This window comes from Balearica regulorum, chromosome 10 (assembly GCF_011004875.1).
Source record: "Balearica regulorum gibbericeps isolate bBalReg1 chromosome 10, bBalReg1.pri, whole genome shotgun sequence".
Taxonomy (NCBI): domain Eukaryota; kingdom Metazoa; phylum Chordata; class Aves; order Gruiformes; family Gruidae; genus Balearica; species Balearica regulorum.
In genome coordinates this window covers 15,401,675-15,419,613 of record NC_046193.1, presented here as the reverse complement: position 1 = coordinate 15,419,613, position 17,939 = coordinate 15,401,675, and the positions used below count along the sequence as shown (strand labels likewise).

Sequence of the window (17,939 nt, the reverse complement as noted above, 5' to 3'; positions counted from 1 at the left end):
CCCAGATACAGAAGCAAATAAGGGAATGCTATCTCAAACTACAGAAATAGAGAGACTCATTGGTCAAGATAGCAATCAAACTGTAAAGCGTGAAGGTGTAATCAAGACTACTGCGAAACTATAAGACTCCCCAGATTCAATGAAAAAAAAAAAGTTAATTTTCTTCCTAAGTTGGTTTTCACCTTGAAAGCTAATTGTTGAAAGAGAAAAGGTCACACTACTTAATACCATGAAATAGAGAAAGCAGTACATGCAGATAGTGTTTGACACAAGGTGTAAATTACCTTTTTGACAGGGAATCTGTTTGTGTTGTAATGTTTTACTCCTTGTATTGAACTGTGGCTTGGAATCCACTTACAATAGGTGTCACTAGCATGTGGACAAGTCACTTTTACCTTATGTTCCTGGATCACTGTGTTCCAGGTCTGCCCATATATTTTTTTTAAACACAGCTGGCTTCTTGGCACATAAATGTAAATTCCTGTGTAGTTTTAAGTGACTAGTTAAAAAGAAATGGTTTGCTGTTTTGATATCAAATTCAAGAAATTCACACACAACTCTTAAGTTGCCTTCAAGGATGAAGGAAATGTGCTCTTCATCAGTGTCATCTAGTTACTAATTACATTTTCTTCCTACAAAACACTGCTTTAGCAGTTTGCTTAAGCAAATAGACTCTTGCTTTGATTACCAGGGTAGTCAGATCTGCCTCTTTTTGGTCTTGGTTTGCCCTCTTCCTTGATTCATTAACATACGCGAATCAAAGCAAGTGGAAGCAAAAGAAAAGGTGAGAGAAAACTGAAACCAAGAGATTAAAGTAGCACGTAGCCCATAATAACTCTCAGGAACTTCCAAGGAAAGTTAAACAGGAAATAAGACTTACACCATCCAAAACATTCTTGTATTTGGAATTAAGAATTCCAGGAATTCTTAAACATTTCTGAAATTATGAGAAGCACTGGCCAAGATCACAGCAACACAAGGAAACTCCTGATAAAAATACTGGCATTCACTTTTCCAGGGACTCAAGTTTCGCCTTGCACAATTTAAAACAAGATGCAGAAGAATATAAATTCTCATATAGACACTGGCTCAACATTGCTGGATGCCAAACTTCACCCAGAAGAGGCAGAGCAAATACCTTACTAAAAGCTTCCATGTGAGACCCAGGTTCACCACCACAGCAGCTGGTCTACCCTGTCTAGACATGCTGTTTCTCAAGACAAACAAATTCTTCCAACTGGATAGCTACATCAGTGACAGGAAGCCTCACCAGTGAAAACTGAACCTTCATAAACTTCATAAACATAGAGGACAAGCATTAAACAGCAACGTGTCCATCTCTGTCCATTTGGGCAGCCTGTACTGCAAACTAAAGAGGATGATTTCCCACACCCTGTGATCAACTCGCCAGAGCAGCAACACATCCTATTTTGGACACTTCCATTGGAGCATTACCTTACTCTAATATTTTATGGTTCATCACTGCCTTATCTAGGAAGTACCAACATTGCTTCAGTCTGAATTCCACACTGAATTTGACCCAGGTTAATTGTTATTGCTGGCAATCTGCTGGCTGTGTGGTAAAAGCCAGCTGACAACATGACAACAGCTTCTTAGGCGAATCAGTGTGAGGCAAAAACATCCAAGCCAAGGACTGAAGGCATAGAGACTCAGGCTATGCTTTTTTCCACTGGAAGTCATCCCTGCAGAACACTGCCCAAATGTGCCAGGGGAAGCCTGTGCTACCTTGCCAGTGCAGGACTCCTGGGTCAACAGCCTTCACCACTGTCCCCAAGCATATGCTTCCCCTCAAGATGTTTTTAAACTACTTCTAACTGCCAAGTATCCTTTCCTGCATTTATTTCTCAGCAATGATTTAAAATAAATGTTTATTTTTAAATCATATTTGACGTTTTGTTAGGTACACTGGAAAATAAAGCCATTGCCACATATGCAAAAATTAGGAATTAATGAGGTCTGGCAATTATCTTGATGGAAAGAACCAAGTGCCTTAGTTGAACATAGAGAGGTTTACTAAAGAAAAAAGGCTGCTCTAGTAGTTAAAAAACAAACGAAATTGCCTCTTATTGATTTTAATTTAGGTTGAAACACTAGCTGTCTCTCCAACAAAGCCAGAAATGGCAACAACTATAAATGAGTACAAGATGCGATAAGATAGACAGATTCTTAAGCAATCTAGTATAGAGATGACCTCTAGTTTAGACAGTATTTAAAATATGATATCATATGTATGGATCAATAAGTAAGTTTGCATTTGTCTCAGCTCCAAAAGCTGGAAAGCTACATGTCTTTTTTTTTTTTTTAGTTACTCTAAAATGTTGTTCAATTAAGCTCTACTGTTGGGGTTTTTTTTCTTACAGATCCTCTAGATTCTAATTTACAAATAAAATCAAGAGAAGCAATTAAATGTTAAGTACTATCAGCATGTTTCCCCAAGTGATGCACATGTGCAACAGAATAGAAGTAGTCCAATCTTGATACAGAAGGCCAGGTTACAAATTGAAATACATTTGTATTACCATTACTTGCAGGCTTCACGCTCTAGCAAGTGATAACATTGGGCATCACGGTCCCCTTCTGTGCACAGCAGAGGCTCTTTGACCATGAGTCTCTCATAGGCTGCAGCAGCTGCAGATACACATTACTCCTCTGGTCTCCAGGCCAAGCATGGCCATGGAGCAGGGACAACCAGGGGCTTGGGGTGCACAGTAAGAGTATGTGCAGCACAGAACAACACTGGAAGGGACTTTTGGTCACGGCCATCTAGTCCATCACTTTAAAGGCTAGTTAAAACCTTCCCGGCAGACTGCCAGGTCACTCCTCTCTGCTCTCCAGGGCCTGCCTGGCTCATATTGTACTCTGTCCTCCTGAAGCACAAGAAAAGTATCAGTATTGATCAAGCACAATTAAGTTTATGATCCTTTCAGCATGCCAGAACTTGATCCAATTTTAGCTAATAGGTATGGATAAGGTCTTCTCAGTGGTTTTTGGTGAAGGCTCTCATATTTGGAAGATTGGAGTCCTTCTCTACTTCCGTCACAAGGATCTCTCCACCTTCTCATCTACCTTCACAGACACCAGACAGGATAATATTAGCTGGGGGAAAAGGGATTGTTTTTCCTCATTTGATGCATAGTGCAAATTTGCCCAAAATAAGCACAATCAAGGTGGAAAGCTAAAAGCATCCAAGGAGGCCACCCTAATGGAAACAGGGCCACAGTAGCAGAGCAGATCATCTAAATTCTTGCAAGTAGCTCAATATCCAGTCCCCCACCTGCATCCAGCAGCAGAAGAAAATGAAACACTTTCTATCAAAACCAGTAGCATGAGTAACGGTAATGGGGTGAGGGAACGGATGGGGAAAAAAATCACTACATTCCTAAGAAATCTATTGCCTCCCTGGGGTTACACCCAAATCATAATCCCCACTCCAAGTTTCCAAGGAAGCTCAACTGCTAGCCACATCAGCATTACCGCACAAGGGTGATAATGTGACCAGAAGGTCACAGCCATGTTCTGGAGCTGTGTGAAGCCTTTCGTTTACAATGCTTAACAGAAGTCAAATCCTAAGACACCCATTTTAGGTAAGTCCACAACAGCGCCCTTGACTATCATGGGATGCACTGAGTACTAGCTACTCCCTTAAAAACTGTTGGGCTACAAAAGGAAACAAACAAAACCAGAACAAAAGATGTATCTAAGACACTAAAATTGCAGAGGACTTAAGTCAAAGAGTCCTGCCTTCCTTTCTATTGCTAAAATTGCTATTGTAGCCATATTCAAGTCATGTAAAAAAAAAAAAAAAAAAAAGGAGATCCATTCAAAGAGTTTATTTTAATAAAGTTAAAAACCCTAAGAATTAGCAATCTAGGCCACATGCACTGAACAGCAGACTATTTTGTTCAGCAGTAACTCCAGTAACAATCTAGAAGTCACACTAGGCAAACAATCAACATGAGCTTTCTTGCTGTGGCAGAAAAATAGGCCACCGAAAATCCTTGGACAAACAGAAAGGCAATAGCATCCCACATTATGATATGAATAAGACCAGTGTTCAGTTCTGGTGTGCACCTTTCTAAAAATAAGTTGGAAAAAAACCTGCAGAAAAGGCAAAAAAGATTAGTACAAAAATTATTCAAGGACTGGATAAAATCTGATAGTAAAAGGCTTGTAGAGTTCAGGTCATTGAGTTAATCAGGACATTGTGACATGGTTTTATTGTAATGTGCAAGTACTTTTCATGGTAACAAAAGATCAGAGGGCTCTTTAAACTAGTAGAGAAAAGTGAAACAGATATAAGACAGTTGTTAAAGTGACTGTATATTTAAGGCAAAGAAGTTGGGTATCATTTCAAAATGGGCAAACAAATAATTTATTTAAAAAAAAAACAACACCAAACTGACAGCTGTTGACAGAAAACCACACAAATTCCTTTGCAACAGCCACAGCTTTGGTCAAAAAACTAGGTACAACCCAACAGAATGATTCCAAGGACCGATACACCTGACAAGCGTCCCTTCACAAAGCCACAATTTTAACGTAAGGACCAGACACCTCTGCTTCACAGCAAGCAAAATCATACAAAGGGGTGGTTTTGCATTTCACCACACAGTAAAAGAAAAACCCTCCATGAAGCATAAAGACAGTATCAAAACTGTGCACCTTTGACACAAAGCCAACCTATAGAAATATTGGAAAGAACGCACAGAGTTGTTTTTCAGAATAATGTCATGATGAGGGTTATGGTGCAAATTCTCACCTGATGAAAGCTGCCACAGAAACAGTAGCATCAATCCTGCTACAGCAATTTGCAGCAGCTGAGGACCTGCCATTATGCCAAGATAAAACATTATAAACTTGCACAGGTTTACAAAGATAACAATGAATTAATTCACAGTAAACAAAAGAGAAGCACTTTACAATGCATAAACAATGTAGTAAGAAACAGTTTAAAAAGTCACAGTTTCTGAAACTGCTGTTACTAAGCCCATACTTTTAACACTTACTTAAATAGCTAAAACTGCACAAAGGTGTTGCTTTGGAATACAAACAGCTATACAGAAACCATATAATCTGATGCAAAACCCTTGGGCAAAGAAGAAAGGAAAAATAAACAACTAATTTTAGAACCTGAACACTCCATTAGCAATTCTCACCAATTAAAATATGATGCAACTGCTGTCAACAGGCAAATTTTAGTTGTATTTTAAGCATGGATTTAAATACAAAATACACAAGCTACTGCACTGTAAGAATAACAAGTAAATTAGTTACAAGTAGCATGGAGACCAACAAGAAAAAATGTTCGTTAGAGTGGTTCTCTCTGCTGACCTACTAAATGGATGCAATGTTTAAGAGACAGTCCTGCTGCACAACCCCTCAGTTCTACTTTGACTGCAGTAAATCTATACCATAATCTCCAGGAGTCTGAAAGCACCTTTGGAATCAAAATACCAGTGAAAGTCTATCGAAAATTTAATCCCTAACCTCACTTGTGACAGCAATGCAGATCTGTACTTAATTATTTGAAAGCTACTAGGTATCTTTATTGTCTCAACTTGGGGTTTCCAAGGGGCTGGGGGTAGGGAGGGATGCATGGACACAACACTCTCATGCTGAGGCCTGCTAAACTGAGGCTTATACAAACATCCGTAAAAAACAAAATCACTAAACTTTTCCTAGAAAAACAAAAAAACCACTCTTAGCCAAAACTTACTTATTTTGAGATGTGTATCACTAGCTTCACTGCCTCCCAAGATATAAAATAAGTTAATTTATAATCCAGAAGGGGAGAGGGGAAAAAAAAAAAAAAAAAGATTTAGCAGGAGAACATTTCTAAGCACACCAAACTGACACAAAGGTAGGCGTTGATCCTCAGTGGTGCAGGGATTACTTCACAGACATCCTTGTTTTAAAAAATGGAATGAGGCCCCAAGAAAATAACTTGTTTACTGTTTAGGATCAACAAGGGTCAGGACGAAACTATTTCTATTTAGCTCTACAGTAGAAAAATGGCTTATCCAGTACACTGGCACAAGTGATTTTGCCTTCATATCCTGCTTATTCACCGTTCACCACTTGTTACAACGAAGTCTTCTTCCACTTCAGGACAACTAACACTGCTTTTCAACCAGTCTGACACACTGATCAAGAAACCCCGGGGCTAAAATTTTAGACAGCTAAAAACAATAATCCAAATTGTAGATGCTTCTATAGGAGTAAGGAAAGGGCAAGGCACTGCTTTGATTAAAGCAAGTATGATAGCATTTTATACGTCTCTTACAAGCCTCCTGCAAGGACAGAAGATTGAAAGAGTGAAGTGTGGGAAAACTGAACAACTGTCCACTCTGCCTGCAAGGAGCTATCAGATAGCTTTCCTTTACTGTCAGCACAACAAACTGACTCCCAACAGAAGAACTTTAACAGCACTCTGTCAGGGAGACAGGCGCATTTTATTTCAAAAAAAGAGAACAAAACAGCTGCCACAAGACCAAATAACATCCCACATTTTGCTCCTAAATACCAATGCAGCTCTTCAGGGCTCAAGGTCTCATTCATTACGTATCTGCAAGCAGAAAAAAGGATTTTTCAAAGCAGCTTTCCTAAGCTAAGCATCCAAGTCTCAAAACACCTAGATTTTCTTTAGAAAGGCCTCCATGCTATGAATACAAAGTCCCTCAAAGCAGGCACTGGCACAGGATAAACATATTCAGGCATCACTGCAGCATTTACGCTTAGAAAATCTGCAACACCCACGTCAATTGAGATTTTATGTGTCAGTACTGCTGGCAGGTGCACGATGCGGTCAAGTTTTAAGTTCTAGAAAATGGTTCATCATTATTCAAATGACTTGATAATTAAGAACGCTAGTACTTCAACTCCCAAGCAAACTTGGAGATGCATAATAAAACCACATTAAAAAAACAACCAAGGCCATGTAATAACTGATTTTACTTTAACCATAGTTCACTTGAAGACTAATTCAAATTGCTGTAAGGTGAGCCCATTCAGTGTAACAAAAACATATCTTACAGTGATTGCACGAACTTCTTAGTTTCCTTACTGCCCTGTGTCCTCCCTCCTCCTCCAGTCAGCTGGGAGTTTATTCACCACCATTTCCTTCAGCTTCCCACTAATACTGCTAGCAATCAGAGAAAAGGAAAAATGAAACAAGAACAGCAATACCCATGGAATATCACAGTATCTTCACTGCTGCATTTGCAGTTTGCACCCTCGTTCATCTGTTTACTTTCTGGATGGGAAAGGCCTCTGCTTAAGCCAGAAATGTGTGACAGCTCAAGGCATAAACCAGGAATCCACTGTGTCCTGGCAGCTGTGCCTCAACAAGACGACTGTACATTGGAAGGCAAGCATTTGGAGACATGGCCAAAGTAGCCCTAACTCATCTAGTACACCTGTCCTCACCAAAATGGGGCAAGATCACTTTGGAGAGCTCTACCACATGTTAGCAGCATTAAAAGAAAGAAGCCAGTTTGACTTGCCCTGGGCAAGTAATGTGGAATCATATCTGTAGCCTGCAACACGGATAACGTGACCATCAGCACTACCACAAGATATTGAGTAATGGACAAATTAACCGCAACCAAGGACCATTCATTCTGTTAGGGGTTTTTGTTTGTTTGTTTTGCTTCATTGTGTTTTGTTTTTTCTCTAAGGGTTTACTGACACAGACATGTAAAAACTAGTTGCTTTCACCAAAAGTTAGTCTCTAGTTGGGCATCCCCAGTTGGCCACACCCCAAGTTCCTCTGCTGAGTACCAAAGCGTGCATGAATTTCTATCTTCCTTCTCTGCTTTGCTTCCAAATGCAGCATGTCTCTACAAAGTTGCTAAGGCCAAATTCTTCATGGAAGTAACTCTGGCAATCGATGAAGTCACATTCCTGTCAATCTGGTGCAAGAAGATGCAGGTCTGCAGTTTCCACTTGGAAGAAACATTGATAGGAGTTTACCTCATGAAGAAGGGAAAAATTTGTAAAGATATTTAGGCACCTAAAGCAGCAAGCAGTCCCCAGAAGGGTTATATAAAACCATAAATTAACCTATTTGATGTACATCTACATCCTCAGATGAGTCCATATCTTTTAAGAACATTTGTCTCTACTGATGAGATTCCACTTCCTAAAATACTTAAAAATTGTTGTTTAGAATTAAACTTGAAGTTTCATGGCATGTAAATATAAGTAATTACAATTTTGTCAACACACAGTAACAACTCTGATCTTTAAAACTGGAAACACAGTAACTTAAGCAAACAGAAATTAGTCTCATTTTTTCATAATTTCTCAGATTAAAGTTATATATTAGCTAGAGTACTGTGTTATTACTGTACCCTTAGGCTTCAGAGCACATCGTGCCACACGTTCATTTGGCTGCTAAAAAGCAGCAACCAAATGACCAGCATTTTTGCCAAGGACAGTTGAGATTAATAGTTTGAAGTAATTTCTTTAATTTAACCATGAAACTTGAACTTTGAAATTAAAGTCAACATTAATAACATTTTATTTCAGAAAATTCTAAGTATGTTAGTCCTTGAGTACTGATCATAAGATGGATAGAGTCCTCACTGTTATCTGTCTCTTCTGTAATTGGAAACAAACCCCAGCTATTAAACTTGCACAACTTTGTAACAGTACAGATTTAACTGAGCGCACGTATGTAACTTCATGCAACACTCGTCCCTGCAGAGACCCAGAAACTGGGAGTGAAACTATCACCCTACAGAAATCAGTAAGTGTTTTCCAGTGACTTTCAGGGTACCAAGCAGGACCTATTTGCTCAGCAGAGGTTCCCAGCGCAGATGCGGGAGGGACAGGTGAATGACATGGCATCTCTGTGCTAGACTCACAGAAGTTCCTCACTGCTCTGACCAAGACATCCATTTTCTGAACAGGATTAAACACCCTTTCATCTCCATTTCCTAGACAAAAAGGAGAGGAGATAGGGGATGGGACAGCAGTAATAGAAATCCTAATTCATACACACAAGCAAAAATCCTCCTCCCTCTTCCAAGCAGGGCAAGCCTGAAGACAGGCTTTTTAGACATTGCAAACACCCCAATATGACCGAGGGAATAATTCCAGTTAGCTTCAACCTGTGTTCCTTTCTTTTTTGGATATACTGAAATCCCTTCCTTCCATGATGCCTCTTCTTCCCTCCCCAACTCAGGAAGCCTCGTACTCTTACTTGAAGACTTTTGAAAGCTGTGTCCTGGCTCTGTTAACCAGAAATCGGCTCCTGTAAACCTACTAACGGATAGCAAAGCTCTCCCTTGAGTTTTCCCCCCAGAAACACACCAGCAAGCTCAGCTCTTACAGCCTGGGAAGGCTCACTTGACATTCTTTATCTGCAAGGACTCTATTAGCAACTTCCCGTAAGGTAAAGCATATTTTTAAAAGGCATGGAAAGTAAGGGATAATTAAAATGTAAGAAGTGTCATCTTCATAAAAACCACAGGACTAAATAAAGTCTTGGAGGGCCCTCTCCTGTACGTTCCGTATTTCTCTACGTGCACAACACACCTTCCCCTGTAAAATCTTCAAGAAACAAAGCTGGTCTTCTCTATACCTTTAAAAATAATCTGAAGTAGCATTTGATTAATTAATAGGGAAAAGCTCCTCGTATATTTTTTTCCTCCAAGCAGAAGACAGTTACATGCAAAATTAACTCTCAATTCAGAACTATTAGGACTCAAAATCCAAAACCCATTTACAGGTAGTTACCAGGTCAGCAACAATTTGATCCATTACCAGAGCCAATCTAGATTTAAGAAAATTACTGTCATTTATGCATCTAGCGTAAGAAAACACTAACAATTGTCACTCCTTAGATTACAAGATTGTCACAGCAACAGCTAAGAACCACACAAATGTGTACTTTTTCCTTTACAAAAAAATATTTATCCTCTCTTGGCAAAGCACTGAGAAAATATGTAGTGAGGGTATCACAGTAATGTTAATATTTATGTCTTACTGATTTTTGGTACTGTGAATTTAGATTAATGAGCAAACGGACCCCATGGAAACAACCTCTCTTACCTTGTCTTACTTTGATTTATTAAGCAATGCAATTACCAGCGACAAGCCCACAGAGAAATGCAGTAAACTTCACACTTCAGAAAGAGCAAAACCTTACCCACATATTTTTTGTGCAAGAATGACTCCTTCCTCTTATTGCAACCAAAGGAACAGCAACAAAAATATCTACTTAAACAGTGAAAACCTACTACAATGCTCCTAACAAAGGAATACTGCAAAGACTTATTTTCTGCATGGTTCATTTATTGTTGCTGAACAAAGAAAAAATAGCCTTTATGTTTCTTCACAAAGTAAAGTGATTTGCAGGGGAGAAAATAAAAAGTGACCTCTCTTTCATTTAAAGAGAGCTAGATATGAAGTGGAAGGAAGAAAGATGCTTGTAAATTAACACATAAAATAACAAATACCTTAATTCTTTAATCCTCTCTAGAAAATGCAATGAAAGGTACTGAAACATTTGCAGTAGATACTAAACAGTTAATATCTGGCCGGGATTCCCCACCAACACAAATTCCGATGATTTGCCATTGGATGTTGTCAGCACCAATGTCCTGTTATAGTCCACTGAGATCCTCCCTGCAGCTTTCCTGCCTCAGGCATCTCTGATGTACCGGATCAGAGTCTGGAGCGTCCCTGTTTATCACCATGTTTCACTTACCACCCCTTGCACGCACACACACCAGGTATTACTGCTTTTCAGAAGAAGGCATAGAAGAGTAGGCAAGTCACTGAGTCTAACGTGGTACCTCTGTACAAAAACTAAATGCGTAAAAGCCCTTCTGGAAAATAGTTTGCTTTCCAAGCAAACCTTCAGCAATGAACAGCCCCGAAACATTCCTAAGTATTACACAGCTGGTTTACGGCTTCTAGCTTTAGAGCGTTTATCTATACGCAGCAAATACGCATAGACCTATTACTCTCTGCTTGCATTTGTCTTTATATTCAAACCATAATGCAAATATTATCTGGTTCAAACAACACTGATGTAAATCAGCAAGTCGTACAATACTGTCATATTAAACCTACATCATAGCTTGTTTTTCTGAAGCGTTCATGGAGCCTGCCTTCTAGATGTAATTACTGCACAATATATATCAGAACCAGAGAGAAAGGCTTCACTCTGAGGGCTGAAATTGAGAAGAAATCAATACAAAGAAGATAAATGTTTCTTCAAGAGCTGCAGAGGTATTAACCCTCTCTCCAACTTACTTTCTTTTTGCTTCAAATCATTGTACCATGTGAGAAGCTGGTAGAAGAACTGGGATAGTATGGGTCTATCTGCTTGTCTCCATGTTTGGGGTTAGAAAAAAAAAAAGAAGGGTATTTTAGTGAAAAAGAAAAAAAAAAAAAAAAAAAGGAGAGAGAAGTGGATGTTCTTATAAAGCTTCCAGAATTTACTTCTTTCTTTTCACGCTTGCACACCTGGACACAGCCGGCGACCCGGGCGGCATCAGGAGCCCACAGAAGGGACAGGAGGACCCGCGGGGCGGGGACCTCGCGGGGGAAGGGGGGTCTCGCCCTGCCCAGGGCTCCTCACATCACACCCGCCCCACCTAGGTCACCCACCGCTCGGCCCCCAGCCCCATCGCGCCTAGGAGCGAGGAAGCCCAGGAAAAAGTAAATAAATAAACCACTTTTGGGGCGTGCGGGGGTGCTACGGGCGATCCTTCCGGCCGCAGACGCGGGGGGGGGGGGGCGGGCACGACCCCCGCAGAGGCGCGCGCTGTGCTGTGCCCAGGGCAGGCGGGGCTCGCGCTGCGCGCCGGCGGAGGGGAGCGCGCGGCCCCGCGGGGGCGCCGGCGGCGCGATAGCGCCCCTGGCGGAAGGCCTGGGGTACTGCGGAGGCGGCGGGAGCCGGAGCCCCGCGCGGGCGCCGCGAGTTCCCCCGGGCCGGGGGCGCTCTGGAGGGGGGGCGGGGGGACACGGGTCCCACCGCGGGGCGCGGAGAGCGCCCACGCGGCCCCGCTATACGCGGCTCCTGCATTTCGGCGGAGGGCGAGGAGCGATGCCCAGGCACGAGCCATGGGGTGCGAAGTGGGGGGGGGGGGTGTGTGTGTGGAAAGCACGGTGGGCGCTGGGTGCTCCGCTGCCCGCACCAGCTCTCTCCCACGGGTGCGGAGGGTGGTTGCACAGAGCCAGCCCCGGGTGCGGAGCGGGCGCTCAGCCCCGCGCCCCCCTGCTCTGCCAAGGTCAGCGCGCCGGCACGGCGAGACACCCACCGCGGACACGAGTGGGGTGGGAAGAGCAGAGAGCCCCGCACAACTAAGTTTTTGGCGGGGGGCGGGGGGGGCTGCAACAAGGGGTCGGAGCGCGGAGTCGCGGTCCCTTCGGGGCGGAGGGCGGCAGTCCCGCAGCACAAAGGGAACCCCCAGGCAGCCCCACGAAAGAAGCGCAGCGCACGAGCAACCCCTCCGCTCGCCCCACGCCGTCGGGGGCTGCAATGCACCGGAGAAAGGAAATACCGCGCCGGGAGCGCGGATCCGGGCCCGTGCACCGCGCACGGCCCCACTCGCGGGCAGCGCTGCCCGCAGCCGGGAGGGTGCTGCGGAGCCGGGGGAAAACCAACGTTGGGGCCACCCGTGCAAAGGGGCCCCCGCGGTCCTTTGAGCATCCTCCGCACTCGCGGGGTGCCCCGCCGACAGCCCACGGAGGTCGCAGACACGTGTGGTGGAGGCACCGGGGGACCACCCCCCCCCAACCCCAACCGCCGCGCTCACTCACCGGGGAAGCACACCACATCATGGAGCACGGAGCTGGTGATTTTCAAGAAAAAGATCCACCAACACGGTTGCAGTAGCCTCCGCATGTCCAAAGCCGCACATCGAAAGGGGAGAGGGGCTAAAATAATTAACACACAGGGAAAAAAAAAAAAAAAAGGAAAAAAAGAAAAAGAAAAAAAAAAACAAAAAGAAAAAACCCACAAACTTGTTGAAAATAAGTTTCTCCCCGCACCCCTCTCCCTGCGGGAGAAAGCGGGGGGCTCCTGCTCGCCTGCTCAGCGGGGAAAAAACCCCACGGCCGCGGGGCAGGGGGAGGACAGAGACGGCGCGCCGGCGGGGCGCGGGGACCCCCCGCGCGGCGTGGCGCGGGGCGGCGAGGCTCAGGCGGGCAGCGGCGGCGGGGCGCGCGGCATGCCGCGGACGGGGCGCTCAGAGCCGCCTCCGCGCACGGGCGGGCGGGCGGCGGTCAGCCGGGGCCCCGGCGCGCTCCATCCTGCCGTACAGGAAGTGGCGGGCGAGCCCGGATCCTGGCGGAGACTTTAAAGCGGGGCGAGGGAGAGGGAGAGGGAGAGGGAGCGCAGCGCGGCGGCGAGGCGAGGCGGCGGCGCGCCGGGCGCCCCGGCGGCGCGCCCCCGCCGCCCTTAAAGCGGCCGCGGCGGCGGGGCGGGACGGGAGCGCGCGCGCGCGCTCGCTGCGGGGGCCCGCTCGTGAGCACGCACCCGTACCGCTGCCCTGCGCCCCACCGCGCCCCGCGCAATCTCCGCGCAATCACCGCGCACTCTCCGCGGAGCGGCGGCGCCGCCGCCCGCCCGTTTGCCTGCGGAGTGTGTGTTGGAGGAGCGGGGGCGCTGCCGGCAGCGGCGGGTTTTGGGGGGAAAGTGTGTAATTGAGCCGCGGTAATTTGCCGTTTGTAATTTCAGGATTTTGCACTCTTATAGGAGCGGTATCGGTTTGAAGTTACTTATGTCATTATGCCGCCCTCTGTGCACGCTGCCGGGGCTTGGGGTTGGGTGTCCGTGTCCGTCCCGTCTGTCACCCCCCAACCCCTGCCCCCAGCTGTGCGCATCGTTCTGTGTGCTGCCAGAGGTGTCCGCCCCCCCGAAATCATATAGTTCTTCTCCATCCCCTTCAGTGCTGTGCAGCACGCGGCGCATTGCCAGAGCTTAATGCTGTGCTGGGTATTGCCAGGAATTCTCAACAAAATCATACAGCTTTTTTTTTCCTCCCCCGGTATTAAGCATCATTCTGGGTATTACTAGAGGTCCCTCACAAAATCGTACAGCTTTTTTCCTCTTCTATATTGTACTGGGTATTGCCAGAGATCCCCTCTGCCCCCCCCCCCATCACATTCTGGGTATTGCCAGAGGTCCCCCACAAAATTTCTGAGTTTCCCCCAGTATCATGCATTGTACTCCATATTTCCAGAAAGCCCCCTCAAAATGAGATAGTTGTCTGACATTTTTGCAGAGTCAGGTGAAGTCTGTCCCACGGCACACTGCATCCAAATCTTGATCCACACCCCCCCCCCGGCAGCAGTTTCTGAGTGATTGATAACTTTGCACAGGAAACAGAAACAAAAAATGGTGTGAATTCAGGATGAAGAGATGGTTGCTTGTACTTGGCATTTCCTGGTGGTGCTGCGGTCTGCTGAAGCTTAAATTTCATTCAGAAGTAGTTTTTGTCTGTTTCTTTGGTAATTATTTCCATTACAGGGATTCTGTTTCAGAATAGAAAGGGTTTGGCAGGGGTTTATCAGTGCGTGCTGTGCTCAGCTCTGGTTCTGTCATTTGCTGTGACCATCTCCTCTTTGCTTACCTGCAAACCTTCCACATCTGTGGTGTTTCCAGAGGAGAGGGGATGGATGGCAGGAGGAGGAACAGACTAGGGGAATTCAGAAGAAGTCGTACTTACTCAGTGGAATGTAGTGATTTTTTTCTCCCCTGGCCTCAACTTAGGGATCACTAGAGCAGAGCCCTCAGGGCTTGGGTACTCACCACTGCTGCGCTCTGACTTTTCTTTGTGTCCATCCAGGCTTACCCCATGCAGCCCAGGGTGCCAAATCAGTCGATTACGCTGCAGCCAAAGGGCCCATAATTAGGAGGCATTGCATTTTCATAGGCTTTCCTTTGACTTTCTCCCCACATCCCAGGTTGTGCCTGCCAAAACTGACAGTTGGAAGTTAGAAGTGCAGCCCTTACTAGGCAAAACTGTTTACCCCAATAGGGATTTTACCAGTGGATTTAAGGACCTGGTTAGATGTTCTCTGCCCTTGAGGGCACCACCCTTTGGGGTGTGCAAAGAGTGGAGAAGGTGCTTGTGTAAGGATTTATCTAAAACAAAGCAAAAAATATATAGGCCCTGAAGAAAGTTCTTATCCAACGTATTGTTCATTAAATCATTTCCCAAAACTGGTGGGGTTTGGAGGTTGGTTTCAACTCTCATAAAAACAAAGATAAAATTTTAAGAGCTAAATTTCCCTGAATTTTTTGTTCTTATGAAAACCAATAAACAAATCCCCACCTGCCTTGACCTTTTGGATTCTGCAGTGACATCTGTGCTCAGTTACTTATTGGATTGCTCCAGAAAAACCTGCAACATATTCCCCTTTCAGCAATTGATTCCTAACTTTTCTGATCCAGTGCAACAGATAGGTAGGCAGGTTCTCCTCCAGTACTGAGACTTAGCTCAGACGACGGCTCCCTGGTATTGTAAGAGGCAATCTTAAAGTGAGTTCCAACAGGTCTCATTATATGACAAAAGTTATTAAACACTATTGCAATCTCACAAAAGAAGAATAAAAGTAATGGATTTTTTTTCAAAGACCAGTTTCCATCAGGATTTTTCTCACTGATTCAAAATCCTTTGCAAAAGCTGTTAATTACACCATTTTATATTTAAAATATATTTTTACATTAGTTTAGCATTTCCTATCCTGGAAAATGACAAATCTGAAACTTATCTTGGAATATCATGGAATTGGAGGAATTCCGCATTTTCCATCTTCAGAGCAAACATGCAAGTAATACACAAAATACATCAGCAGAAAACTGTCTCCTGAGGAGCAGAGATGACTTGAGACATCTATAAGCTGCTAAGGAAGATTTTAGAATGGCAGTGTTCCCATCAAAAACCAGAAGTGTTCAGGCTGGAAAATCACAGTAGTGCCCTCAGGTCTGAACTTCTAAAACCAAATGCGTAAAACCCCAATGTCGGCACGGACGGCTTGGTTCTGCATGCTGTGGTACAACGTGTGCAGTGACCCACTTTTCCCAGAGCGGCAAGTCAATCATGGCATCGTCACACATCGGTTTAGGAGCCGTAGAGGCGGAAGTAGCTTTGTTTCACATTAGCAATTTGGGTGGGCAGGAAAAATGGAAAGATGCATGATGGAGATCCAGAGAACAAAATTAAACATGGTTAAATGAGAATCCATTTCCTGCTGTATCTCTTTGCCTGCGGCACACTGTCTATCAACAATACACAGGTACAAATTGGCCTGGAGATGTATCTTTAGCTATCCAAACAGAGAAAACTGCATTAGCAGCATGCTGCTCTGCCGGACTGGTGCCATGTGACTGGGGAGCGTGTACATTAGATAGGAGGGCTAATTCTTTCCCAATGACTGAAGTACTGTGGTGCAATGAAAATAACTGCCACTGTATGAAGAGATTGTAAAGGGCCATTATAATACAGTGCAGTTAAGCCAGATTGATGGGTGTTCTGCAAATCTTGCAATATTTACTGTTAAACATGGTGGGTGCTGTCAAGGTGAAAGGAATAGGATCGGCATCTCTGCTTTGCATGGAGCAGTGAATAAAAGATAACTTTTATCTTTTTTCCCTTCCTGTTTGAACAGGTAATATTTTTGTGCTGCCTTTGTCAACATATGGGCATCACTCCTGGGAAAGAAATGAAAGTCTGTTAATTTATTTGATCAGACATGAGAAATAATAGAAAACTGAAACGAAGAGTTGCATTTGTCATATGTTTGAATTAGTGGAAAGCTGAAGAAAGCAGAAAAATATTGCAAGTTCAAAGATGAGAGGGTTTATTGAATTAGAAAAATATTAATAGCATTAATCATTTCCAAAACAGGCTTCTTAACATCTATAATGACTATATAAAGGATTGGGAAAATAAAAATCAAAGAAAAAAATCAGATATAGAAAGTTACACTTTTTTGTGTTTAGAATGAGAGAGATGCATTTTCACTGATTTACATCCAGCCAGCCTCACTGAAATGGTTAACCTGTGGGGAAAATACCAGATGAGGATCTAGCCCTGAAAAGATAAATCAGCGTGAAGTACCTGAGAAACAGCTACAGTTCAGATTATAAGTAATGTGAAGTATAAACTTCCAGGTTAATTTGGCAGCCCTAGTACCTGTCTAGCTTCACATAGAAAGAAAAAAAAAAAATAGGATGCTAAACTTGGAGTTTCATAAATTATATTATTGCAGAGTTACTTTCTCATAGCCTCAGGACAGATGCATTCTTCTCAGAGTATGCTGTAAGGCTTTGAAAGTCTTAACAAGGCATCTGAGAACCTGCTGAGAAGCAGAGGTGGAGGGCAAGCAAAGTAGCTGTGAGGAAAAAAAAGAGGGTTTTATTTCAATATAATCATAGCAATGAGCTGAGTTGTTTGATTTATGAAGACATAAGAATAGATTAACCCAGAGATGCAGGTAAAGCAAATTGTGTGAAAAATATTGATGGGTGATGCAAACTCTAGGTAAAGACATACGCTGTAGGTTAGAGATTACTGCAAGTATTAGGCTGCACATCTGTAGCACTACCAGCATTATACAAATGAGGGTGTCTGAGCGCTGGCTTGAGTGATACTCCAAGATGTCCTGGCTGGGCAGCGTCCCACAGGGTTTTGCACAAGCTTCTTTTGGAAGACTAATACATTTATTTTCTTCTGGTCTATAAAAGGAACCTCCACCTTAGGGTACCCTTAGGCTAAATCACTCAGAACAGACACTTGGTCACATGCTAAAATACCTGCTTGAAAGCTCCATCTTAATCTTGAAGTCATACAGCTCTTTTGTCTCCTGAAATGGCCTCAAAATGATTGTGTTCTGTAAAAGTGTGTGTTAGTAATGGGAGCGGTGGAGGGTCAGACTGATCAGCAATGAGTTTC

General features: G+C 44.0%; 1 protein-coding gene across 1 annotated transcript in view; it reads right to left on the bottom strand.

The window, feature by feature from the left end:
• PTPRG (protein tyrosine phosphatase receptor type G) overlaps window positions 1–13,359 on the bottom strand; it is a 408,244-nt gene extending 394,885 nt beyond the window's left edge. The window contains exon 1 of the mRNA XM_075762295.1: window positions 12,799–13,359. Coding sequence (XP_075618410.1) covers window positions 12,799–12,883 — 85 coding nt within the window. The 5' untranslated portion in view covers window positions 12,884–13,359. The remainder of the gene's footprint in view (window positions 1–12,798) is intronic.
• Between the last annotated feature and the right edge of the window lie 4,580 nt (window positions 13,360–17,939).